This window comes from Erythranthe guttata, chromosome 8, assembly GCF_056151865.1.
Source record: "Erythranthe guttata isolate IM_541 chromosome 8, IM_541, whole genome shotgun sequence".
In the NCBI taxonomy this organism is placed as follows: domain Eukaryota; kingdom Viridiplantae; phylum Streptophyta; class Magnoliopsida; order Lamiales; family Phrymaceae; genus Erythranthe; species Erythranthe guttata.
In genome coordinates, this window is record NC_142540.1 from 2688720 (window position 1) to 2715431 (window position 26712).

Genomic DNA, 26712 nt, shown 5'->3' on the forward strand with positions numbered 1-26712 from the left:
TTATTATTATTATTATTATTATTATTATTATTATTATTATTATTATTATTATTATTATTATTATTATTATTATTATTATTATTATAATTGGTATTAATAATAATAACAACAACAATAATAATAATAATAATAATAATAATAATAATAATAATAATAATAATAATAATAATAATAATAATAATAATAATAATAATAATAATAATAATAATAATAATAATAATAATAATAATAATAATAATAATAATAATAATAATAATAATAATAATAATAATAATAATAACAATAATAATAATAACAATAAAATAATATAATTGAAAAAATAGTTCAATTTATGCAAAAAAAGCTTTTTATTTCACAAAAAAGTAATATAATTGATAAAAGAGTTCTTTATTTCTTAATTTTTGTTAGGTATTAATTAATTAACTTTGTATTATTTTATAGTGAATTATAAAATAAATTGCATAAATAAATGAAGAAATGTTTTTTAAAATACAACATATAATTAATTTAAAATTAAAATTCAACTAAGTATTAGAATTTAACAATAAAATGAATTAAGTAAAATTTAAAAAACCTCAGCTCAAATCCAGCCGTTGATATAAACACAATCCAACGGCTGTTAAAAGGGGTACATGTGAATGATGCTATAATCCAGTGTGGCATGTCAAAGGGCGTCGTTTTGAATGACGCCTTTTAAGGGCCGTCCGATCGTCCAGATCAATCTCGGACCGTCAGATTAAGGAGACAAAATTGAAGAGATGGCCATTGATCCAGACACAATCCAACGGTTCTTAAAGAGCGTCGTTTTAAATGACGCTTTATTGTATTTATGAAATTAATTATAAAATCACCCCAGTTTTCAAAAAAAAATCCCGAAATATTGTAAAAAAAAAAAATGGCCCCCTAAAAAATGTATAAAACTAATTTTCTTCATGCATTATTTTATTGTGTAAAGTCGAAAAGAAAAGTAGTAGGTTGAAATCGCCGGCGAGTTGATTATATATAGAAAGATGAAAGAAAAAGTCAAAGAGTGGGTGAAGAAAACAAGAATGGCCGCATTAGTTAAATTTTCACAGTCCTCTCTTTCTCTTCCAACATTTGACGAATTCGAGGCATATATATACTATTTAATAATCATAGGATTGTATATATATATATATTATGTAATAGAGAGAGAGAGATGTTGACAAAGACACGTGTCGTTATCAGTAGCGATGTGGTACAACAAATGTTGTGATATGAGTATGAATGGCTGAGTATGGAGAGTAACAAGAGACAAATTTTGCTTTCAACTCCACAGTGATGGTATCGTTTCTTCTACCGCAAAATAAAAACCACATTACAATAGTAAAACCATTACACTTTGATCTTATTCTCGTTTGGTTGTCATGATAAGATTACAAAGATAATATTTATTATTAGACTTTCAAATAAAAAAATATGCCTAGAAGTTGGACAAGTTATTTGGAATACCAAATAACGAATAAAATCCAATTATTTATTTCACCATCGTTAATCTACCCAACCAAACAAGGCTCTGATAAATTTTCAAAAAAATAGAAGAAAGAAAAGGAAATCGACAACGTTGACTTTCGAGGATCCCAAAAGATATTGAAAATCAAATTTAAAAATTGAGATGAAAAAAAAATTATACATATATTTTTAAAAGTTAAGAGAAAAATAAAATCAAAATCCGAATAATTCAAAAATTCCTCTCCAATTTTCGCCTATAATAAAGGGACAAAGGATAAAAAAGAAGTAGAACTTTGTCTCAATCTTAGGTTAGGTTCACATGGTTTATGCAAATGCATTCCCTGTAAAAGCAAACAATATTTATACATTTAAAAGCAGATAATTCCAGCATTTACCATAATAAGTGTCACTGCATATTTAAAAGGTTGTCCAAACTAATAAAAAAAAAAAACAGAAGAAATTCATCTATGTCCTTAGATGTGTGCAAACAAGATCAACGAGCATAAAGTTAGCGAAAACGTCATATTACAACTTAAAAGGATCCAACACGAAACACGCAGAGCACACACTAACAAAGAAAACATCGACTTGCAAATCCTCACTATGGGTTTGGGTATTAACAACAGAGCCTTTAGTGTTCAAATAGAGAATATTACTTGGGACCCATAAAACTAAAATAATGAAATCTCCATAACATAACAAACTTCGCCTACTTTTAGACAAGAGGCGGATACTGCTTGGCTTGGCTCCGTACTCTCTTTTTGTATTCAACCGAATCCTGCATTCATTTCATAAACACGTAGATAACGCAGTTACCATGTAACGCTTTTGACAGTAAATTTCTACCCACCATATCAAGAATCTGATGGGGCCCGCTTTTTTATTTATTTATTTATATATATACCTGGATAAAAAGATGGTATCCCTCAGTTTGTGCTGGATCGGAAGGATTTGGCTGATCCAACAAATCTTGAATGCCCACCAAAATCTGCTTCACTGTAATTGCTGGGCGCCACCCCTAAATTAAAAAAAAAAAAAGAGACGAATATATAAATAAATAAATATATAAATTACGAATAAGCAGTAAAATGAATGGGACTTACGCTATCTTCGTTGAGGATCGAGAGACAAACAGTTCCAGATGGGTAAACATTCGGGTGGAAAAAGCCCTGTGGGAATTTACACTTTGGAGGTTTGCTTGGATAGTCTTCACTGAATTGCATACTCAGTGGGTAACAACCACCTTCCCAATCAGTCTGCATTTATTTGCAACGCCGTTCAGAAATCAAACATAAGTAAAGATTGCCCGCCATTATTTGTAATAAATGTCACAAGAAAAGTAGAAAAGAGGAAGGAAAAAAAAGTCAGACTGATATCCTGTAAACGACAGGCAGTGGACAATTACGCAAACAAACACCCGAACTGATATAACTTGAAGATTTTTCTCAACAAACAAACGCTTTCGCGTTTATACAAATAAAAATAAATAGATCAGATATATAAAAAATTAGAAAAATATAAAAAAATAAATATCATGCTAGAACCGATATATTGGGCGTTAAATAGGCATTTTTTTTCATGCACTTGTGATCTCGTATCATGATACATTACATTCATACACAATTAAACAAATAGACTAATACATAGGCAGTATAACAAAGCAATTCAGTGATGACAATTTTATTTCTCTCAGGGTCCATTTGGATAGAGGGATTTGGGGAGGGATTTGATTTGGAGAATGGATTTGAAATGACTCCAATTTTGGAGTCATTTGAAATCCATCATTATTGCTCCAAAATCAACTAAAAATGAGGGGTGGGGATTTGAAATCCATCTCCAAATCCCTCAATCCAAACAAGTTCGAGGGATTTGTTATTATGGGTTTGAAATCCCTCCCCCAAATCCCTCCATCCAAATGCACCCTCAATATAGTGGTGAAGTAACACTGAGGTGGAGGGCTGAATACCATTTCGGTCAACCTACTAACTTTGAACTAGTTACAAGAAACGAGAGAAGTTGCGTCAATCCCCAATGCAATTCATACCAGAAAAAATCTAGCTTCCGGTTCTTGGCAAGAACTCTAGTGAGAGAGTTTGCATTGCCAAAGAAAGACAAAAAGTTATTCGGAAGAATTCCGACTATAACGAAAGTTTTCAAACGCCCATTAATCAAATATCAAGGTTACCTAAAACCACACTGGTAATTGCAGCAGATTATGTCGCATAAATATAAAAGCCAACAAGACGACTGCTTAAGAAAGTAAATAAAGACCACACATGCAATTCATTGTCTATATTCGAACTAGAAACTTGTTTATCCAACTTACTCGATACAACCAAGTAATTACTTACATACAACACCCCACAAGTCTACAACTAGTCTAACTAACAAGAAAATGTAAGATCGAGTATAACCAATATCTAACAGTCCGACACCACAACGTGAACAAAACGCTTACTTCAAATTGGATTGAGTATTATACAACAAATACATCATACGAGCAAAAAGCAAACCCAAACTAACAACAGTGATAATTACAAACAAGCATCTACTTGGAGTCTACCCAACTGTCACTTAATCAATCAGTGAAACATATTCCAAGAAAATTGCTAATAATTAAGCTACATATATCTATCAGATCAAATTCAAAAACAATAAAAAAAAATAATAATAAAATAAAATCTGAGGAATGTTCTAGACCAACACAAAATTATTTCCCACGATTAAAACAAGTAATTTACAGAGCAACAAAAAAACAAGGTTCAAAGGAGGATTGAGAAATACTTACATTGGTTTTGCCAGGGATGGTGCAGTGCCACACCATCAAATTCACTGTACCATCAGGTAGGGTTTCTGGTTTAGCCACAAAACCCTACACAGAAAAGCCCAAACATAAATTAACTCAAAATAACCGAAACAAAAGCAAAAATTAAACCACAACAAAATAAAAATTAAAAAAAAAATTGAAATTGGTAAGGAAACGTGATCGAACATGGGGATGGTTCTTCCGCCAGGCTTTTCGTTCCTCCGCAAGTCGTCCGCGCGCAATTCCTCCAGACATTTTTAACCTAGAATTTCTCTCTCTCTCTATCTTTCTCTCTCTCTATAAGATGAGCAGCAACCCCCCTTTTGAAGGTTTCGATTTTGGGTTTTAAAGAGAGAGAGAGAGAGAGGGGGGTGGGGTACAATTTTTCTCTTTTTTATTATCCGACGGCTGGTGATGGAAGATCGACGGCTGGTATTTAATGAAGTGATAATAATAAAAATAATCTCAAGGTAGGAGATTATTTTGAATCTTTTCTTTTTCTAGTGGCCATTTTTTACTTTGTAGAGGGAAAGAAACAAAAAAGTCAAAGTTCAATTGCGATATCTTCTATTTCCTAATTCTAGCGTGAAAACCACGCCATTATATGTGGTTTGTGGTGGGTGCCCTCACGTGGAACGCGCGTGGGTTGTTCAACCTATACAAAAGTTTTAGGAAATATCAAATTACGAAAAAAGAAAAAAATCTCAAGTCGATGTTTGGAATCGTTTTGGATCTTATTTTAATTTCATTTTGAGGAAATATGTTTTGTGGGAAGAATGTGAGACTGAAAGTAATGTTTGTTTATATTTTATAAGGAGACAAAATACACTGTAGCAGTCACATTATGTTTAAAAGTGTTAGAAAAAGGTATTTTAGAAGAAAAAAATTGAACAATGAAGTGATATTTATTTGTTTTTTAGTGAAGACTTTTTTAGTGTAGCAGTCAAATCATTTTATTGTAGCAGTCACATCATGTCTGAAGGAGAGAGAAACGTTTTAGATTGTTTTGTGAAAATTATTTGAGAAGTGTAATAAATATAATTTTGTTTTGATGAAACAATGGAAACAAAATAAAAACAATACCAAACATTGCCTAAATGTTTTGGTAATTACAATCACCCATCAACTATAAATCTTCTTATACATTTGTTTATATTGTGTCAAATTAAATATAATTTCTAGATTTCGTGTAATGATCTCTAGTTTGTACCCATTTTATGCAAAAATGCAGTTTGTGATGCACCACAATCTGATATTTGCAAGTCAAAGACACATCTTATGATCATCTTTTTTTTAAATGTGGAGTTCGAATGTGGTAAAACGGGTACAAACTGAAGAATATTCAGCACAATTTAGAAGATTACATTAAATATGAAAGCACAAGGGTGGACGTGCAAGAAGATTCATAATTGATGAGTGATTGTAATTACCTAAATATGAGGGTAGATTTCGCAATTTGACATTATCTTAAGGGTTACCGTAATTTACCCAAAATTTTATGAACAAAAATTAAAATTAAGTTTAAAAAGTATCAACCTCCTGTAGTTTGAACTTGATGCATATGACCCTCTATACTGATAAATGTTGGAGCTGTTTTTGGATCGATTCTATATTGCATGTGTATCATAACTAAAAGAGTAAATTACAACATCAGCTTAAACTAAGGTCTACTTACGAAAAAAACCCTAAATTTTCCATGATTACACGCCCCCCAAAAGTTTGTAGATTTCCTACATTGACATTCTTTTGTTCAGGGGTAGATGTAATAAATTTACAAATTGCAGGAGATTAAATGTAATTTCTCAAAACGAAGGGATTTTGATGTGGTTACACTCTACTTCAGGGAGGTGGTTGTAATTTACCCAACCACTATAATTAAGTCATAATTAAGTCAACTGCAGTTTAATCTAATTCAAAGAACCAAAAGAACACTAATGCAGAACATAATCAAAATGCTCAAAAACTTGGAGCACCATATAAAAAAGCCATATTCAAATATAAACCTTAAGCACAATCACATCCCAAAAACCAAAACTAAAAAGAATTTAATCCTGTGATCAAGACTACTCTTTTAACCATATCAAGAAGGACTATCATCCTCCATAAACTCCTTAATATTAGTAATCATCTTCAAAACCTGCCACATCGTCGGCCTTTGCTCCGGCGAACTCAAGCTACAGAAACTCGCCACCTCAACCAGCATCCTCAGCCTCATGTCATCCTCGCTGTCGTCATCCCTCATCGCCCGCACCCAGTCCGGCATGTCCGGCGGGGCCAGGCAAGGGTGCTGACGTGGCGGCTTGCCTGTCAGCAGCTCCAAAACAAGAACCCCAAAAGCGTACACGTCGGACTTCGCGGTGGCTCTCTTAGCAGACTTTCGTATTTCGGGTGCTCTGTAGTGGCTCGCGTTATCGGGGTCGTCTTCTGATGACGTGTCGATTGCCAGCATGGCGAGGCAATAGTCGGTTATGCATGCTTCGAAATCGGAACCGAGCAGCACGTTCGAGGATTTTAGGTTTCCGTGTACGGTTTTCGACGCTTGGTGGATGTAGGCTAGGCCTTGAGCTACGTCTTCCGCGATTTTCAGACATGAAGTCCAGTGGAGTGGCTTCGCCCGAGTGGATCTTGAACCTTAATTTAGTTTTTTTTGCAGAGGTTTAGTTAAGAATTGATTAGTGGTTCAAGATTAGCGATAACTATAGAATTATGTAAAAAATAAATCAAGAATGGTTAGAAAAATTGGATCTTTATGTTATACACATCTGAATTAGAAGCAAACCCACCATGTTATATACATCTGAATTTAATTTTCAGCCAAGGTTACAGGATTACAGGATTAATGAGTGATTCAATATTAGTGATAACTATAGTCATGCAAAAATCAAGATGGTGATAACTATAGTTATTTAAAAAAAAATCAAGAATGGCGGAAAAATTGAATCTTTATTTGGACATTATATCAGAAATCAGAAGCAAACCCACCATGTTATATATATCTGACTTTAATTTCAGCAAGGTTTAAGGATTAATTAGTGATTCAAGATTAGTGATAACTCTAGTTATGTAAAAAAAATCAAGAATGGTGTAAAAATTGAATCTTTATGTGGACATTATATCAGAAACCAGAAGCAAACCCCACAAGAGCAAAACACCCATGTTATATATCTGACTTTAATTTCAGCACAACAATTGTCGGTAGCAATAAAGGAAAGTGGGAGCCCATTTACTACAGCACTGGTTAATATGGGATTAACTTAAAAACAAACAGTAGAGAAATCGAGATTAAGGAAATTAGTTTACCGTGGATAAGATTGAAGAGGCTGCCATTGGGCTGGTAATCAAGAACGATCAACCTTTCTTGTTTGGCCTGAAAATAAGCTCTAACAGGGACTAAATTGGGATGCCTGAGCACGCCAACACTCTCCATATGCTGCTCGAATTCCTCGCCGCTTGTAACGGCGGTTTTGCACGCGTCCAATCTTTTTACAGTCACGATTAACTGATTCGCCATTACCGCTTTGTACGTCGTACCGATCGTGCCCCTACCGAGAAGCTCGGCCGATGCCCTCATCAGCTGCTCCAATGTGTACAGCTCTTCCTCCCCGGAGCAAAAGACTAAATTCCCACTTTTCATCAGTCTTTTCTGTAGAGGGGATTTTGATTTCTTCGACTCGGAGATTTTAAAATCGGAATCTTGGTTTTCGGATTGGAGTGAGAAGAGGGTTGTTGTGGTTCCTGTTGTTGTTAATGTTGTGTCCATTGTAGCTTTGTTTGTGTTTGTGTTAATGGGTTCGTCTGTAATAAGATTGGTTTCTAGTTTTGCTTCAATCTGTTCATCTCTTTCATCTCTTTCCTCTCTTCTTTTTCTGATCAGTGCGAATAAGCTGAGAACCGCCGCCGCTAGAATCAGAGCACCGGTTATCGAACCTAGAATCAAACCCACGTTTTTACGGTGGGGTTTGTTGGATAAGCCGGAAGTATCGCTTAGTCCCTGCTGTGACTGCGCGTTCTGCAGGAGCGGCGTCGGCGGTGATGGGGCGGCGGCGCCGCCGTCGCCGCCGCCGGAGTTGAAGAAAGGAGAACCGTGGCAGGGCTTGTGGATAATCTCTCCGCAGAGATTAGGGTTGTGCAGAAATGAAGAAATCTTGAACTTTTTGAGAGTTGGGGTGACCGGGATCGGACCGGTGAGGTTATTCTCCGACACGTCGAAGGCTTCCAAGGTTGTCTGGTTCAGCTGAGGAATCGGACCGTTGAACCGGTTCGAGTCGAGGCGGAGGGAACCCAACCGGTCCAGAACGGTTAGATTTTCCGGCAGCAAACCGGTGAAGTTGTTGTGGGACAAATCGAGAACGAGGAGACGGTGGAGGAGCAGTAGGGAGAGGGGGAATTCGCCGGAGAAGTAGTTGTGGTCAAAGAAGAGGGTTTTGAGGTTGACCAGAGCGGAGAAATCGGGGAGTGGGCCGAAGAGGGAGTTGTTTCTGAGACTGAGTACACGGAGCTGGTCGAGGCGGCTGAGGCTGGCCGGGGCGACGGCGCCGCGGAGGCCGGAGCTCTGGACCACGTACCGCACGACGCGGCCCTGCGCGCATTTCACGCCCTGCCACGTGCAGTGGTCGAAGCGCTCGTTCGTCGTGTAGTGGAGCTTGTTGTCCAAGTCCGCCTTCGATTTAAAAGCGAGCAGCGCAACGGCGTCGTTTGGGAGAGATGTTGGGCCGGCGCCGCCGCCGCCGGCGGAAATGGTGGCGGCCGGGAATCTGAGAATGAGTAGTACCGCGAAGAGAAGGTAGAAGTGTTTATTTAACATGGTGGAGTATTGATTCTAAAGAAGTGGGTTTGATTTGAAGAATGTGCGGCTGGCTGGTTGGTGGTAAGGCATTGATTTGGTGCTCCGGCACGGCGGCGGGTGGTGGTGGAGGGCGGAGAGAAATTATAGTGGGAAATTGCGGAGCAGCTGGCGGAGACAGAGAATAAGTGAGTAACAGTAGTGGGTCAAAATGGTCACGTGAAAGTGGGAAATTAACAACAAAAAATAAAAACATATGTAGTGGGTTTTTGTTTGGGTAAACGTGCGGTCTTCACAAAATCTGATTTTCTCATGTTCTAAATCGGATTATAATCAGATTTAACAAAACCAATTTTGGGTTTGGATTCAAATTAATTGGTTCGATATTCCATTTTTGTTTATTTGAGAAATTACAACCACTCCCCTGAGGTATAGTTAAATTACGAAAAAAACAACTCATATTTGGATAATTACATATATCCCTTTCAACTATGGATCTTCTTACACGTACACCCTTATGGTGTCAAATTCATAATAATCCTCTAGATTCCGTGAAATATTCTCTAGTTTGTACTCGTTTTGCGCAAAAATGCAATTTATGATGCACCATAATCTGATATTTACAAGCCAAGAGACACATCTTATGATCGATCATCTTGCTTAAATATGTGGAGTTCGAATGGGATTAAACGGGTACAAACTTGAGAATATTCTATATAATCTACACGATTACACTAAATTTGACACCGCATGAGTGGACGTGTAAGAAGATTTATAGTTAAAGGGATGATTGTAATTACACAAACATAATGGGTTTATTGGTAATTTAACCATACCTCAGGGGTTGGTTGTAATTTACCCTTTATTTATTATTTTGCCATGATGAAAAATTGAAAAAATGGATAAAAGTAGTAAACAAAAATCAAAGGTGGTCGTTTTCGTTTCCCCTCATTACTGGATTTTGACTCAATTTTTTTCTTTATAGGGGTCTATACTCTAAATACTATAGTTTCTGTATTTAATTCAAATTTCAATTACTAATTGGCCAATTTGATTGGCTGGTGGAATCAGAATTCAGACATGTGAAGTCTGTGGTGTAGCTGATTTCAGTCCCTACATTCTTTTCTTTTTCCCAATTTCACTATTTTTTTTTAGTACCAATAAAACATTTTAATTTAGTAATGCCCAATTTTGAACTTTGAAATGAAGAGAAAGGACTAAAGTAGAATTAGTAAAACATAACCAAAAAAGACTTCCTGTGAAATTCACTCAGCTCAAACATTAGATTCCCCTATAGGCATAGGCATATAATTTGAATATATTAATTATTATTGTGATTATTCATTGGGAGATGACAAATGAAGGAAAACTTCTTAGTGAAGGCAATTGAAGTGGTTGTCCTCTATTATACGGTGTTCGGTCCAGAAATCCAAATAGGTGGCGACTTCAATCGGAAACCAGCATCAAGCCACAATCACACAAAACTAAGAAAACCTCGATCTACTCCAATACTCATACCGAGTTAACTCACCCAACGCATGCACACCAACCAGTCAAAAGGAGCACTCTCACACTCAATAAATCCTAATTTTCTCATTCGAAGACTCAATCATTCACAAAAATTCGAGATTAATTGAAAGAAGAAAACTCATGTATGAGTATAAGATAAGTGTTACATTTGTCCATCTTTCTAAGGACAATATAAATAGGCACAAAACCAATAATAACAGACATCGAAGCAGCTTGTAAGTCAAAGTCAACTATGTACGGCGTCGAAGACGCTTATAGTTATAATTAATCAAAATGGTGTTCTTAATCTTTTATATAAGGGAGAAAAAAGGCAAGAAGTAGTAATTCTTATTCTACTTTTATAAATTTATTGCATCACTTTGGAATTAAGCAATTGGAAATGTGAGTAAAGTTGCTGCCTTTATTTCGGTTAAAGACTATTTCTGAAAACTACTTTTGGAAAAATGGGTCTTATCCCTTTGACAAATTTCACACTTTTAATTTCAGTATTTTTCTTTTATTTTAAAGTTTTATTAAAAAAAATGAAATTAAAAAAGAAAACTTTCTTTTTGTCATGATTTTTTTCATTATATCATTTGGGCCTTTTCAATTTTATTTTACTGGGACTGTGTGACAAATTTATCTCACAAATCAAATGTTTTATTACTCGGACCGAAGTGTTGGTTTATTAAATGGGCTCACAGCTCAATCACCATCTTAATTGATCAACATTAATTTATTTTATAGTATTCATATTTGGCAAAATTATATTTTTCACTCCTCAAATTTGCATCGATTTCACATTTGATTTTCATATTCATAAAGAAAACATTTAATCCCTCGTGATTCAATAATTTAACATTTTATCGTTAGTTCATCATCAGTTAAGACAGTCATCGGCGCACGCGTTCGTCAGTTAAGACAGTCATCGGCACACACGCTTGATTTCGTTAGTACTCACGAACAGCTGACGAGAAGGACTAAAAATGTTGATTTTTTGAAAAATGAAAGACTTAACGTGTTTCTTATGAACATGAGGGGTTAAATATGAAATTGATGCACACTTGAGGGGTGAAAACTGTAGTTTTCCCATTTATATTTATATATAAAATAAATATATATGGAATCATTTCCGGCATCTTTCGCCAGATACAGCGGTGGTCAACCAGTAGAGTGAGCTCACAACTGAACAGCCATGGCTACCGACTTCAAATCCATCCCTTTAATCGGTAATTCCCCAACCTTTCTTCCATCGCAATTGCTTACTATTTCTTTCAATTTCCCCTTTTTGTTTCGAAATTCAAAAACAAATTGAAGAGTTTCCACTACGGTGAAGATACACACTGCTTAAAACCCTTATTAAATATTGTTTTTCCGTTTCCTCATCAAATTTTAAACAGATATCAGTGAATTAGTGGAAAAGTGCGATAATCCAATTTCGACACAGGATAAAGGCGTTGCCGAAGTAGTTCGTCAATTGGATCAGGCTTGCAGAGAAGCTGGCTTCTTTTATGTGGTAATTTATTCATTTTTATTATTATTATTAATTATTTTTTATTATTGTTTATTCATACTCGTTATGAATAATGAATCAATTTGATCTGCAGAAGGGCCACGGTATCCCCGATTCCCTTGTTAAAGAAATTAGAACAATATCTCGCCGTTTTTTCGATTCGCCGTACGAGGAGAAGCTCAAAATCAAGCTCTCTTCCGCATCTGGATACAGGTTTGCACTTCGCGCAATTTAGTAAAATTGAATAAATGCTGAGTTTCTTATAAGTTATATACCATTTCTCATTGCGAATGCCGTTGAATCTCAGAGGTTATCAACGAGTCGGTGAGAACATTACTAAAGGCGTGCCCGACATGCACGAAGCTATTGATGTAGGTCGAGATTCCATTACATCGTAATTAATTAACGGTGATTTTTTTTCAATGCTGGTTGATTGTTTTTCAGTTGGTGGTATCGAGTAAATTCAGAATGATTTAACGGATTTAAAATGTATGACTGTGTTGTGTTTGTTCTTGTATGATTTTTTAATTACTATTTATGCAAAACAGTGCTACAAAGAAGTAAACCCCGGAATGTATGGAGATCTCGGTAAAGCTATGGAAGGCTGTAACGTATGGTACGCTCTTCAACATGATCTTGCCAATTGAGAATCTTCGGTATCAATGCCATATTATTTCAGCGTGCCAAACAAGCGATTTCATTTATTTTTTAATTTAAATATTTGATGAAAGATGGTTTCAGTATGTCAATGATGTATACTTTTTCACGGCAAAATTCCAACACTCACGTATTAGTATGCATATTTTAAAGCAGGCGAGCTTCTAATTTGCCTGTTCGATGTAATAATAACAGGATTCATTGACGTGAAATGAAGTTTATTTTCTGTGTGCTTACTGATTTTTTTTATAATTTTTTTCCTCTATTTGTAGGCCGAGCGAACCTCCAAATTTTAAATATCTAATGGAGGACTACGTTGATCGTTGCACAGGTGTTTTTCTGATAAATTTTGACGCTTGTTAAAATCTGCGCTGTATCGATCTATGATGTATAACTATGCAATATATTACATGATTATAGAACTTTCTAGAAAGATCATGAGAGGGATAGCATTAGCACTGGGTGGACCCATAGACGCATTCGAAGGAAATAGAGCCGGAGATCCATTTTGGGTGCTTCGTGTGATCGGATATCCTGTTTTATGCCATGAAATGCCTAACCCGGAAAACGATGTCGGATGGTCTGTCTGCATTTTTTTTTTTTTATTTTTTAATTTGTTTTTCACTCTTATTTTCACAATTTCTGATTTGTAATTTATTTTATGTGCTTTTCTACATGGTCGTCTCTATCGCTTTACTAAATATCCAGTGGAGCCCACACCGACTATGGTACCGTTTTTTGGTCATTAAATATCTATTTGTCGATTTTGTAAATTCATATATGATCTTTTACTATTGTTTTGCAGGTTTATTGACCTTAGTTAATCAAGATGATGATATAACCGCACTGCAGGTATTTGATCTTCCTTATTCTTGTTTACTTTGTTTATTAGATAAGTTCTATTGGTCGAATATAATTCATTGGGGGCATTAATTAGTTATTCGTCACCGAATTGTTTAATTTTTTTTATATAAATTAAATGAAGGTGAGAAACAGTAACGGTGAATGGATATCAGCAGTACCCGTTCCTGGTACATTTGTTTGCAATATCGGTGACATGCTAAAGGTATGTTCAGTAGTTTTTGCTAATCGTTTTTCCGGCAATTTCTTACATTATATTCAATCAAATCAAAATACATATTATGTATATTTGGAGAATTGCAGATTTTAACGAACGGTCTATACGAGTCGACTCTGCATCGGGTCATAAACAACTCTTCGAAATATCGTGTTTGCGTTGCCTACTTTTATGAGGTAATATATTACTCTCGATTACACCTGCTCTTTTTTTTTTTTTTTTTTTATTATGACATATAATCAAATTTATAATATATTTTCATTATATTCGATTTTTTTTTTCTTGTCGCGTGATCAGCCAAACTTTGATGCTGCTATAGAACCACTGGATAAATGTGTGGAGAAGAGTGGTGGAACAAAGAAGTTCGAAAGAGCTGTTTACGGAAAGCATTTGGTCAGTAAAGTGTTGACCAATTTCGTAATTTAATTTCATAATTAATAATGGTGATTTCCTTTTCTTCACTTCAATAAATTGTGCATTTGCAAAGTGGTTTATTATAACTTTATATGATTATATATCCTGACTTTTCGGAATGTAAATTTTCAGTAACTCCTATATTTATTTTCTTTTCCTTTCCTTTTTTTTTTAAATTTCTTATCCACTAAAAAATACACTTGTATTCAATTCTCAGTTAGCTTTTCATAATCCTTTTCGAAATCAAACAATTGCTTCAAACAATCAATTATTAAAAACTTTGTGTATATGTGTCCCCAAATGCATAGTTAAATTTTAATCGTCGAACATCAGAGATGCTCGTGTGTAATGAATGTACTATAATATTCGCATAATCTGCGAGTATAGAACAACGTTTAACTCGTATGGGTCTCGGCGTTTTTTATTTGATGTTATAGGGGGTCATTTTCTAATTTATATAATACGAGTTTTTTTTATTTGTATTTTCTTTTTTATGGGTAGGTCAAGTTGTATTGGTCGGGTCAATTTAGTGTCCTTTTATTGCATGTAATGTAATAAGAGCTGTGAATTTAAAGCACATTATTCTGAAGTAATGGGCTTCAACATGGCAATTATTATTGTGCGGGGTGGGGTATATAGTGTTTGTGGTTATTGTTCTACAGTGGACTTTTGTGGGCCCATCTCGCTATTTGTATTAATCCAATAATATCTTACAATTGATTTGGCTTGAGTTCGATCTCAAGCGAGCCGAGGTTGTCGAGTTTGAGCCTGAACTATTTTGCCCAATTTTTTTATATAAGAACTATTAGAATTTTTTATTATAAATTATAATAAAAATATTTACAATAAAAGAATGACCTATAATTTAATTTTTTTTAATTATTATTTATGTTATATTAATTATATTAAAAATTAAAAAAATAATAAAGAAAAAGTTTGCAAGCTCATTAATAAAAAAGAATGAGCTCAAGCTAAAAAAAATCGTATTTGAGATCGAGCTTTTGTAGGGTCGGCTTAAACCCAAAATTAGATGTAGATCAATCATTATTGATGACGCACACATTTCTAAACGACAAATATGTAATTAGCATATCATTCTTAATAAATAATAATAATAATAATAATAATAATAATAATAATAATAATAATAATAATAATAATAATAATAATTATTATAGTAATAATAATAATTATTATTATTATAATAAAAAAATAAAAAAAATAGATGTTCCCGCGCTAATTATTACATGAAACGAAATGATTGTTGATTAATCTTCAGTTCAATTGTACAACTGCCCGGTCCCGTATTGATTCTATACAACCAGCTTTGCTCTAATTAAATGAGACTTCAAACAATTATTCAAATAATTCCCTGAAAATTATATATATTACATTTATATATGACAGTAATTGATTATTATTATTATTATTAATAATTAATTGCACCACCCACCACCAGCTAGCCAGGGACCCCCGGCCTCTGCAGAGCAGCGTAAGTGCGCGGCGCCGCCCCCAGTTTCCGGCCCAAACCCGGCTCCGACACCGGCTCATCGGAGTAGTCAATTTTACACGGCACGATATTCATCGACTCTCGATTCGGGCAATACTGCTGCTTCAAAAAGAAAGCTTCACACTCCGCCGCACTCCTCTGCGACGGTAGATCGAGAACGCAGTTGACTCGGATATCCAATTTCCCGCTCTTTATCAGCTTCCGGCACGCGGGCCCCACCTGCGTGAAGTAATTGTGGTTCAGCGTGAGCTCATCCAGATCCCTCAGCCGGCACAGACTCTCCGGCACCTCGCCGGAGAGATGGTTGTACGACACGTTCAGATACCTCAGCTTCTCCATGCACCCGAACGAATGGGGTATCGGGCCGGTCAGCCGGTTCGCGCTGGCGTCGAAGAGCGTTGACTTTTTCAGCTTCCCGATCTCGTACGGGAGGCAGCCGGAGAGCTGGTTGTTCAGGAGGAGTGATTCGATCAGCGTGTTCGCGGCGTCGCCGATGGAGTGCGGGATGGTGCCGGTGAACTTGTTGTTCGCTAGTGTGAGGTACAGGACCGGGGTTTTGCCGAGGGTTTCGGGGATGTTTCCGGTGAACTGGTTGTTGTTCAGGAAGAGTACGTCGAGGTCGAGGGTGAACACCGCCGGCGGGAGTTTTCCGGTGAGTTGGTTGAACCTGAGGTCGAGGAATGTGAGATTTGTGGCGGCGAGGACTGGCTTGGGGAATTCTCCGGCGAGTTTGTTGTTGCTGAGGTCGAGCTCGTAGAGGGTGGGGAGTTTGGATATTCCGGCGGGGACTTGGCCGGCGAAGTTGTTGGTGTTGACGTGGAAGACGATGAGGTCGGTGAGTCCGTCGATGAAGTTGGTGAGGGCGAGTGGGTTGCCGCTGAAGTTGAAGCCGTTGAAGTTGACCAGGGCGACTCTGACTTTTCCGTCGGAGATGGTGGTGTCGCAGGTGAAACCCCTGTAGGCGGATTTGTCGGCGCATATTCTTCCTTTCCAGGTTTTCGTTACCCCCAGCGGGTCTTTCGTTATTGTTTGTCTGAATTTTTCGATTACTTTCACTGCCACCAGGAGCTCCGGTGTGAGAGGGGGGAATGTTGGCGGCGGCGGCGGCGGAGGGTATTTCTTTGGTGGTGGAGGCGGAGGTGACGGCGGCGGTGGTGAGGGTGGCGGTGGAGGATGACGCTTTGGTGGTGGAGGCGGCGGGGGTGAGGGTGGCGGTGGTGGTGGAGGACATTTTGGTGGCGGCGGTGGTGGTGGTGGAACGGGTTCCGGGCAAACAGGGAGTTCCGGTGGGGGAGAACAATCAGGGCAATCTCCGTAATCAGGTGGGCTGTAGGGAGAAGGAGCTTCTCCACCAATTATAATTTCGATATTACCCTCCACGCCATTACTTTGGTACACTATTGAATATGAGATTAATAATAACAATATTGAGACAATAAAATTTGCCATTTTCAAAATGGCAAAATTTGTTAGTGGGGATGAAATTTTATATACTAGTGGGCAAAGTTATATGTTTCCCCACACTTTTGGATTTGTACTATAACATAATGGAGATACATCACTTTATATTATTATTTATTTTAATATTTACAATTTCTTTAATTTTAATATTTACAAATTTATCTATCAATATAACCGTCGTGCAAGGAATGACCTAGCAGTTGAAGGAAGTGAGCGCGTGTCAACTCACTCAGGTTTGAATATCCTTGTCAACGACTGCTATGTCAAGTTTGTCACACATGGTTAGCCCATTATAATTTACGTCTCTCGTATGATTTGCAAGCTGTTATACATGAGTGTAGATTTACCGATTGCAAACAGAATTAAACATAGCCTATTATTCACATAATTAATGAGCTGCATGAATTTTTAAGGTGGACTATTAGTAAACTTGTTGACCGAAAAATTGACTACAAAGTTACAGTAAACTAGTTGACTGAAAAATGGACTATAAAGTTGTTAAATTGAAATATTAAATGATGATTATGAGAAATTATGTGTCATCTAAAATTTAATTTTGGGATAAAATTGGGAACCAATAAATATTATTAGGGTGTCAAGTTGCAGGGGTTTTGGTGAGGTGTATTAAGACTCATAAATTGCATGTGGACGCATTACTGTACAATACTTAATGCATAAGGTCCAACTCCATCTTCTTTTTATTTTTTTTAGACCTGTCGGTGAGTGAGTCCTTTAACTATGAAAAATTACATTCAAACCCAAATTAATAAACTCAATTAATCAAAAGATAATAAATATTATTTCAAATTAATAGCCAATTTGATTTTTTTGGAACGCACTTAAACGACAATAATTATGCAAATGATGGAATATAATATTATTATTACATATGCAAATACATCATTGGGTTACGTAATGCAACTTTAGGGCAATGCTTTGTATTATACCTTGGGCCTCCCACCTAGTTTTTTCTTTTTCGTTGTCGGCAGATGTGATCTCTTGCTTTGAATTTTCTAATAAGGATATTTTTTTAATTGTTAATTTCGAATAATTTGATAAAAATATTTATATAAAAACAAATAACTTCATACAAGAATTAACAAGTTGATGGTCCAAATATTTAAATCAACTATTACAAGTTGATCCATGTTTATGAAGCCCAAATTCTACCTAATCCCAATTAGCCAAAACCCAAAAAGTATGTGTTCGGGTGTTACATTAGAAGAAAGGGTAAGTACGTGCAACCTCGGAGGTTAGGTCAAATTACGAAAAACCCTCTCATATTTGGGTAATTACAATTACGTCTTTAACTATAAATCTTTTCTTACATGTTCACCATTCAGGTGTCAAATTCAACAGAATTTTCTAGATTTTGTAGAATGTTTTTTTAGTTTGTACTCATCTTGCTGAAAAAAGTCAGATACATCATAATCTTCTTACATTTCATGGATCTTCTATGAATCTTCTTTCACGTCAACCCTTATGGTGTCAAATTCAACATAATCTTCTACATTCCATGGAATATACACTAGTTTGTACTCGTTTTGTGCAAAAATGCAACTTCTAGTGCACCACAATCTGATATTTACAAGCCAAAAGACACATCTTATGATCATATTGTTTCAAATGTGGAGTTCGAATAGGATAAAATTGGTACAAACTGGAGAATATTACACATAATCTAGAAGATTCCATTAAATTTCACACCGCAATGGTGAACGTGTAAGAAGATTCGAGGGATGATTGTAATTAACCAAACATAAGGGGGTTTTTTATAATTTGACCCCACTCAGGGTTGCCGAAATTTACCATAGAAGAAAATAATTTTTTTTTTAATTGTAACTAATAAAAGAGATTTTGTTTTTCAATTTTAAATGCCTTGTCAATAATTACATTATTATAATAGGCCAATTATTCTCCTTTTTTTTTTCTTTTCTTTTTTTTCTTTTGAAGTACGACCCTACATTCTTCACATGAGGCTAAGAACTAAAATAGGTGGGCGAAACGTCTTTCCAAAAATTGGGCCTCACTGAAAAATTGTAAAAGACAAAAATATTTCTCTCTTATTATCAATCACTTTTATTTTTATGATTAAAAATAAAAGTAAAAATAAAAGTAAAATTAAAATAAATAAATAAGTAGCCCTTATCTTCAATTTTGAGTGGCTGAATAAAATACCCCTTCAAGCGCTTCATCTCTCTACCAAACAACAAGTCCTGCCAAATGGACTAGAGAAAGAATGCCAATTTAATAATACAATACATGCGAGTGCGATTTAAAGTAAGAATACTTAAAATAATCTAAAGAGAAGGAAACAAAAAAAAGTTGAAATATTTTCTTAAAAGAAATAGGAACCAAGATTCCAAATTTATTGGCAAGTGTTCAAAGTTAAGGTAATAGTTTCATAGAAAAATTCCCCTTTGTCGGCTTTTTGAGACATTACATATGGTGAACTTCGCTACACAGTGTATCTCGGTAAATCTACACACAATCACACTTATTAACCATTATAAACCCCACCGAGAAGCATGTGTAATGAACTTTCAAGTATTAATTTGATCGACTAATTTAGGTGGAGTTGAGCTGGAATGTAGACCATTCTTCAAGGCTGAAGCACGTAATCATTTTTCTTATTTCATGCATTCATCTTCATGAGTTTTAGGATTTTCCGTGCATGGTCATACTTGATCTAAATTGCTTGGTGAAATCTTCGGTTGGATTTGGTAGACTGTACGACAAACTCGATCTAGCTAACAAGTATTGGCAATAGAAATCGAACTTTCAAATAGTTAAACATCGTATTCTCTTCACTCCACAAAGTTAGGTGATTAGTAAGTATTTAGTTTGCAGTTCTAACAACTTTTTTTTTTAAGTCACATTCTACTATGAAGCCACTTCTTATGATAAGTAAAGACCGGCCCAAGTTCATTATAATGATAAAGTCTTGGACCCTTTGTTACATTTTCTTCTAAATTTGGGCCAAAGCCCAAAAGTAAGAAAGTGATGAAAATAACATGTAACTAACTTTTATTACTTGCAAAATTGGGTTCGTTGTTTGTATTATCTTTTTTCTTTTTTCTTGAACTATATATATTCTAAAATTTGTAATTTTAGATTAATGTTAACAATTATTTTATTAAATATAGAATATGTTTTCCTTTTCTACATAGATATGTTATTGAAATTATCGATTTTTAAATAAAAAAAAAATCATCAAACACTTTCAAAGATTAAACTTTTATTAATAGATTATAACTTATAAGCTTAGCCAGTCATCTTCTAAACTAAAAATTTGGATGGCATTTAGAATTTAAGAGTAAAAAAAAAGGGTCAATTATCCAATAAAATAGAATTAATTAATACTTACGTGTTCGACTAGTCTATTTATTAAGAGTCCCCAACCAAATTTGTCAACATTCGCACACTATGACAGCAATTGTTGAGCAGAACAAATTAAATTGAATTAAATTAAATTAAATTAAATAACTGGCAAAGAGTAATGTAGGGTCTTCTTTGTGAGCTATGACTTATCAATCAAACCAGCTGCATATCTTTGACTTTTGCTATTTTCTTTCTCCACATAAAAAAAATAAAAAAAATAATATTTATTTTATTCGCCAAAAATTCCAAAAACAAACCAACAAAATTAATAATAGTATACTATTGCATTGAAATAGCATACACAAATATAAATATATATATGTATATCTAACTTTGTAGTAGTAAATATTAAATAAGCCGTCCTCTCCAACTGCCACTTTTAATTTTATTGGTCAACCGTCCTAAGTTTTCATCATTTATTTTGACAATCTCCTTTTCCTTTATTCCTCTTTAATAGGTCACTCCTACTTTTTTTTTTTTTTTTTTTTTTCAAGTTTTATTTAATATAAACAAAAGAAAATGATATAAACTTGCTTACGTTGTCTCGTTCCCATTCTTAAATTTATTTTATTAAAATAAATTAACATTTAGTGGAATAATATACTCACAAATTTATAGAAACTCGAAACATACTCCATTTATTTCTGAAGAATAGTCGTTTTTCAGTTTTGATGATATGATAAGAGAGCGTTAATAGTTGGAAGATGAATTGATTAGATCATATCACGAAAAATACGTTTAATGCAGTATGAGAAGTTTAAAGTCACGGATAATATGGATCAAAATCAACGAACTTAAATAATTATCAATACATTATAGCAAATCTATAGAGATTTGTGCGTATGCAAATCCCAAAATAATTAAGTAGTGAGGAATCAAAGAGACATAGATCTAAAAGCAAAAAAGCAAGAAAGAAAAAAGAAATATTACAAAAATAAGCCCAACTCATCTACTCCACCATGCCCTTTTCTTTTTGCCATATATCATATTTCATATTATATATATATAAATATACTAACACAATTTAATTCCAAAATTCACACTGATTTAGACATAATTTAACAAAAAAGAAAATAAAAAATAAAAATAACATCTCATAAATCAACGCAAACTAACTAAAATCTCCTTCGAGATTATTAGATGCTCTTAACCAAATTAGTATTTTATATCTAGTATATATATATATATATATATATATATATATATATATATATATAATATAACTAGGAAGATTCTAGAATCATGGTAGTGGGGGTATCAGGTAATACAGAGAGGGAGTGATTGTGGTCGCCCTCATAGGTAACAATGAGCATAGTCGGATTATCCACGGCCCGCTCCACGTGTTTTCGGGCCGGGCAGCCTCTCACACTACTGCATTTGTAATAACCCCTGTTTTGAGTTCCCAAATATTAATTAGGGTTTGTTTAATTTGTTGTTAATCAAAAAATGTAGATAATTAATTAATATTTAATTTACCTAGGGTGTGGTGAACCTTTGATCGGCTTCTGTCCGTACTTTCTCCACGAGTAATCGTCCGGGGGTATATCCGACATTTTCATGCTTATCGCCGGCACCATTATTACTCTCTTCAGTCTCAATTTCCTTTTATTTAATTTAAATTAAATTAAATTAAATATTAATACTTTAATTATAATTATAATTATATATATATATTAATAATTGGTTGAAGAAGTATTAATTAATTGAATTTGTACCTTCTCTTGGTACAGTGGCAGCGGCTGGAGGATCCGCTGCACTGGCCGGAGAAGGCGTTTTCCGACGAAGTGCACTTCCTCTTGAAGGAGGAGGAAGAAGATAGTGGCGGCTTTGCGGCGGAGTTGTTATTATTATTACTACTGCTGATGATCTGAAAAGCCGACGAAGAAGACGGATGTACCTGTAGCTGTAGCTTGTTTTCCGAATCGGCGCCGGTCAGGGAGGAAACGAACGAGTTGACTCGGGAAATCGCCGGCGAGTAGGAGAAGCTGATTGTTTTGGAGCCGGAATATTCCTTGTTGTTGAGATGGTAATCCGGAGGTGGGATTTGCTGAATTGGAGTTGGGCAGTAGATTTTAGTGTTATTATTACAGTAGCCGTGAGTTTCCGGTTCGTCGGAGTTAGGTGAAGAGGAAGAAGAAGCCGGCGGAGAAGTTGCAGCAGCAGCAGCAGATACAGGGGCTCTCCTGAACCGGGCGTGGCCGGTTCGGGCCGGTCCGAGGAGAGAGATCGCTCTCTTGAACTTGCTCACCGCCGCGTCGGCAACCGCCGCGTAATCCGTCTCCGCCGCCTCAACGGTTTGGTGGTGGGAGGAGGAGGAAGAAGAAGAGAACAATCTGATGAGCTTCTCGACACTCTGGAGGCCAGAAGAAGCTTCTGCGGCGGCGGCTTTTTCTTCCGACGACGACTGTGAAACAAAGGTGCTGTTTCTGTAGTTCATCATCAGCTCCACGGCCATGGCCGCCGCCGGAGTTTATATTTATTATTAATTAATTTATTTATTTTTTTGGAAAAATTAAAAGGAGAAAGGAGTAAGGGAAGATGGAGAGTGGTGATATATAATATAATGAAATTAAAATGGTGGTGAAGCCATTGGAGAAGAGGAGAGAGAAAGAGAAAAGTGGTAAACAGTTAGGTCACTGACCGGTCACTTTAATCTTAACGTCTCTCTGCCTCCTCATTTTTAGGTGCAATTAACCTTCCAAAATTACAAAAAGACCCCTTATGTTTACATAATTACAATTATTCCCACTAAACTAATTTCATGGAATCTTCTAGATTATGTGGAATATTCTCCAGTTTGTAGCCGTTTTATCCCATTCGAGTTCCACATTTTTAAACAAGATGATCGTAAATTTAAAGATGTGTCACTTGACTCGTAAATATCAGATTCTGGTGAATTATAAACTGCATTTTTGCACAAAACGAGTACAAACTATTTCACGGAATCTGGAAGATTTATATTGAATTTGACACTTTGATTGGAATGTGTAAGAAGATTCATAGTGATGGATGGAGGGTGATTGGAATTATGCAAAAAAGAGGGGGAGTTTTGTAATTTGATATTACCTCTAGGGATTAAAATATAAGATGGGGTTTGTCACAATTTTACCTATGTTGTCCTTTCAAAGATTAATATGCGGTGGGGAAGGAAGAAAGTCTATGAATCAGTTTGACCTTTTGTGGTGTTGGGTGGGGGGCCCTACTTGTATTGCTCATGTAAAACCAAACACTGCAAATGCAATAGGGCTAAAAGAGTTGGGGGCATTTCAAATTTCAGAGAAGATGAGGTCAAAGATGTGGGCCCCACTTCTTCCTTCATATTTGATCCCAATGTTTATAAACAATACATTTAGTCCCTCAAAATTTAAAAATTCAACACTTTTAGTCATTTTTGTTAATTTCTCGTTCAAGTTAAAGGAATCAAACATGTGTCCATCACTAACGTATCTGACGAACTAACGGTAAATAACGAAAATGACCAAAAATGTCAAATTATTTAAACATAAGGGACCAAATGTATTTTTTTTGTGAACATGGATGACCAAATATAAAATTATTGCAAACTTCATAGATGAAAACAGTAAATTTCTCATTAATAATTCGCAGTTGTATGGTCAAATATTTTTTTGCAAATTTAAAATCTGATTAATTAATAATCTCGCTTGATTGATCGATCACAACTTAGGGACATTACTGTAAACAAAATTCAATATTTTTGTAAAATAATATATTTATAAGAACTAGGGCTGAAAGTCGGAAGGATCGGATCGGAATTAGCCTTTTCGGAATATTTCCAAAAAAAATCGGAAGTACAAAATCAATTCCAATTCCAATTCCAAAATTTTCGGAATCTAAAAATTCATTCCAATTCCAAAAGGCCCGGAAATTTCGGAATTTCGGAAATTTTTCGGAAATGACATAAGTATTAAAATTTCGAAACTTCGCTGAAAATTTCATAATTTGCTAAAAATAAAAACATCCACGTCGATCAAAATAACTACTAAATTTCAATTCAAAAAATAAATAAAAATAAACCACATCATAATATCCAATAAAACTTCTAGCAAAAATTAACTCTTTGGCTTTGTTCAAGAAATAATAAACGTAAAACTAGGGTTTTACATAAAATAAACTAGGGCTTTTTTAGGTGACATGGCCCGTAAAGAATAAATACAACGAAATAATGTAAAATAAGTATATAATATATATATATATATATATATATATATATATATATATATATATATATATATATATATATATATATATATATATATATATATATATACTCAAAGATGTATTTTTCGGAAAAAAATCGGAATTTTTTCGGAATTAATTTCGGAAATAATCGGATCGGAAATCGGAAATTCCAATTTTTTTTTTATATAATTCCAATTCCAATCCAAAAAAATCGGAAAAAATTGGAAATCGGAATTTCGGAAATCGGAATGAAAAAAGTTGTTCCAAAATCGGAACTTTTCGGATCGGAACCGGTGGAAATCGGAATTTCCGTTCCAACTTGCACCCCTAATAAGAACCCATATAGGTCCCATTAAATGTATTCATATTTATTAAATAAATAATTGGTTCAGATAATATATATTTCCAAAATAATAAACTAAGTAATTGACAAAAAAGTCCAATTATCATACATTATATATCATGGGCTACAATTTTCTTTTTTCCAAATTAGCATGAGAAGAAATTCCATGACACGTAATCACTTTGGAAAAGTCCGACCATTAGTCAACAAAAGTAACGTAATTCACTTTGCTTTGTCAAAATTCAATTTCTGGCCCAGCTTCGACATTGTGCTGTTGAATAATTGTTGGAATAAAACAAGATTCCTAATTACACTTTACCCACTAATCCAAAAACTTTGATTGCTAATTATTTATTATATTTTTTTATAATTGACTTTATTGACTTGACGATGATGTTTTGTCTTATAAAGTATTGGATATGTATTAAAGCTATTAAGATTTAAAGCCCATCTTACGCTACAATCTCAGTGGGCTATATATATATATATTGTCTGGAACAATAGTTTTGGGCCTAACTTCAAATTTTCATGTGTTTATTAATAATAGGGTAAATTGCGTTTTGCACCCCAGAATTAACATGTTTTGGCGTTGTGCACCCTCACATCTTAAAATTTGCAAAGTCTACCCTTACCATATACATCTCATGGCAAAATGCACCATACCTGAATTTCTTATAATATTTTAGCCAGAAAAAAAAATCAATATATCAATATTTTACAATTTGAAGCAATTTTCATTGTTCTTTATGTTTTTTTCTTACATAATATTATTATATTACTTGTATATACATAACTGATGATTTATTTTATATGTTTTGCATCAAAGTAAAAAATATTTATTAAAAAAATAAAAATAGAATGAGAAGTGAGGGACATTATTATTATTTTTAAATTGGTAGTTGATAGAAATTAAATGGATTATTTAGAACATGGCTTTAAAATATTTATTTTCAGAAGTTAAAATATCGTGATATATTGATTCTTTGGGATAAAATCCCGTAACAGATTGATGTAGGGTGTATTGTGCAATGAGAAATATAATTTAAGTGTAGGCTTTGCCAGTTTTGAAATGTGAGGGTGGAAAGCGCCAATTAAGGTTAATTATAGGACGCAAAACACAATTCACCCTTAGTAACAACGTAGGGTTTCTTTTAGAATTATAGGGAACGTTTAATTAAACTATAATAACTAGCATTTTTCCCCGTGCGATGTACGGAAATATATTTAAATAGTAAAAGAAAATTAATCAATTTAATAAATAATAAGAAAATATAGTACACTGATAAAGTAATATTATTCGTAATTTATATACCATTAGATTATTTAAAATTTACATATTAAGATTTATAATCCAAATAAATAGATTAAGAATTAACATATCGAATTTCTAGCTCTATCTCTTAAGATTTGAGATATATCGATCAAAAATAGGAGATTAATAATTGTTCAAAACTATAGTTAAAAAATTAGTACAGAAAAAATATTAAAAATAAATAATTACATAAGTAACAATAAGGTAGGATACTTCACGGGTTAGTTTTAATTTTCATAATTGTTAAAAAATATAGTTAGAAATTAGTAGAG

At 34.5% G+C, this 26712-nt stretch overlaps 5 protein-coding genes across 5 annotated transcripts; 1 reads left to right on the top strand and 4 right to left on the bottom strand.

Annotated features, from left to right (window-relative positions):
• Positions 1 to 1953: 1953 nt before the first annotated feature.
• On the bottom strand, positions 1954 to 4855 carry LOC105973126 (SUMO-conjugating enzyme SCE1). Its single transcript, XM_012998149.2, has 5 exons — positions 4466 to 4855; positions 4262 to 4345; positions 2577 to 2729; positions 2378 to 2491; positions 1954 to 2251 (listed from the first exon to the last, which is right to left on the bottom strand). The coding sequence occupies exons 1-5, from the start codon at positions 4532 to 4534 to the stop codon at positions 2189 to 2191; spliced, it is 483 nt and encodes a 160-aa protein (XP_012853603.1). The 5' UTR covers positions 4535 to 4855; the 3' UTR covers positions 1954 to 2188.
• A 1368-nt stretch (positions 4856 to 6223) lies between these two features.
• Positions 6224 to 9462, bottom strand: LOC105974873 (Leucine-rich repeat protein kinase family protein). The gene is made up of 2 exons (XM_013000034.2): positions 7580 to 9462; positions 6224 to 6910 (listed from the first exon to the last, which is right to left on the bottom strand). The coding sequence occupies exons 1-2, from the start codon at positions 9081 to 9083 to the stop codon at positions 6360 to 6362; spliced, it is 2055 nt and encodes a 684-aa protein (XP_012855488.2). The 5' UTR covers positions 9084 to 9462; the 3' UTR covers positions 6224 to 6359.
• A 2230-nt stretch (positions 9463 to 11692) lies between these two features.
• Positions 11693 to 14394, top strand: LOC105973137 (2-oxoglutarate (2OG) and Fe(II)-dependent oxygenase superfamily protein). The gene is made up of 12 exons (XM_012998159.2): positions 11693 to 11800; positions 11972 to 12087; positions 12179 to 12297; positions 12392 to 12455; positions 12633 to 12700; positions 13014 to 13072; positions 13162 to 13321; positions 13450 to 13469; positions 13547 to 13593; positions 13727 to 13807; positions 13906 to 13995; positions 14117 to 14394. The coding sequence occupies exons 1-12, from the start codon at positions 11767 to 11769 to the stop codon at positions 14243 to 14245; spliced, it is 987 nt and encodes a 328-aa protein (XP_012853613.2). The 5' UTR covers positions 11693 to 11766; the 3' UTR covers positions 14246 to 14394.
• Positions 14395 to 15473: 1079 nt separating this feature from the next.
• LOC105973147 (uncharacterized protein At4g06744) lies at positions 15474 to 17335 on the bottom strand. The gene has a single exon (XM_012998169.2). The coding sequence runs from the start codon at positions 17190 to 17192 to the stop codon at positions 15693 to 15695; it is 1500 nt and encodes a 499-aa protein (XP_012853623.2). The 5' UTR covers positions 17193 to 17335; the 3' UTR covers positions 15474 to 15692.
• A 4467-nt stretch (positions 17336 to 21802) lies between these two features.
• On the bottom strand, positions 21803 to 23142 carry LOC105973153 (putative WRKY transcription factor 15). The gene is made up of 3 exons (XM_012998177.2): positions 22301 to 23142; positions 22062 to 22187; positions 21803 to 21974 (listed from the first exon to the last, which is right to left on the bottom strand). The coding sequence occupies exons 1-3, from the start codon at positions 23038 to 23040 to the stop codon at positions 21809 to 21811; spliced, it is 1032 nt and encodes a 343-aa protein (XP_012853631.2). The 5' UTR covers positions 23041 to 23142; the 3' UTR covers positions 21803 to 21808.
• Positions 23143 to 26712: the final 3570 nt, after the last annotated feature.

Coding starts and splice junctions, on each gene's coding strand:
- LOC105973126 (XM_012998149.2), bottom strand. CDS start 4,534: ATGTCTGGAGGAATTGCGCGCGGACGACTTGCGGAGGAACGAAAAGCC. Junction 4,346..4,465: donor GGCGGAAGAACCATCCCCAT/GTTCGATCACGT, acceptor TTTTCTGTGTAG/GGTTTTGTGGCTAAACCAGA. Junction 2,252..2,377: donor GATACCATCTTTTTATCCAG/GTATATATATAA, acceptor AAATGAATGCAG/GATTCGGTTGAATACAAAAA.
- LOC105974873 (XM_013000034.2), bottom strand. CDS start 9,083: ATGTTAAATAAACACTTCTACCTTCTCTTCGCGGTACTACTCATTCTC. Junction 6,911..7,579: donor CCTCTTCAATCTTATCCACG/GTAAACTAATTT, acceptor AACTAAATTAAG/GTTCAAGATCCACTCGGGCG.
- LOC105973137 (XM_012998159.2), top strand. CDS start 11,767: ATGGCTACCGACTTCAAATCCATCCCTTTAATCG. Junction 12,088..12,178: donor AAGCTGGCTTCTTTTATGTG/GTAATTTATTCA, acceptor TTTGATCTGCAG/AAGGGCCACGGTATCCCCGA. Junction 13,594..13,726: donor ATGATATAACCGCACTGCAG/GTATTTGATCTT, acceptor AATTAAATGAAG/GTGAGAAACAGTAACGGTGA.
- LOC105973147 (XM_012998169.2), bottom strand. CDS start 17,192: ATGGCAAATTTTATTGTCTCAATATTGTTATTATTAATCTCATATTCA.
- LOC105973153 (XM_012998177.2), bottom strand. CDS start 23,040: ATGGCCGTGGAGCTGATGATGAACTACAGAAACAGCACCTTTGTTTCA. Junction 22,188..22,300: donor TGCCACTGTACCAAGAGAAG/GTACAAATTCAA, acceptor ATTAAATAAAAG/GAAATTGAGACTGAAGAGAG. Junction 21,975..22,061: donor AAAGGTTCACCACACCCTAG/GTAAATTAAATA, acceptor AACTCAAAACAG/GGGTTATTACAAATGCAGTA.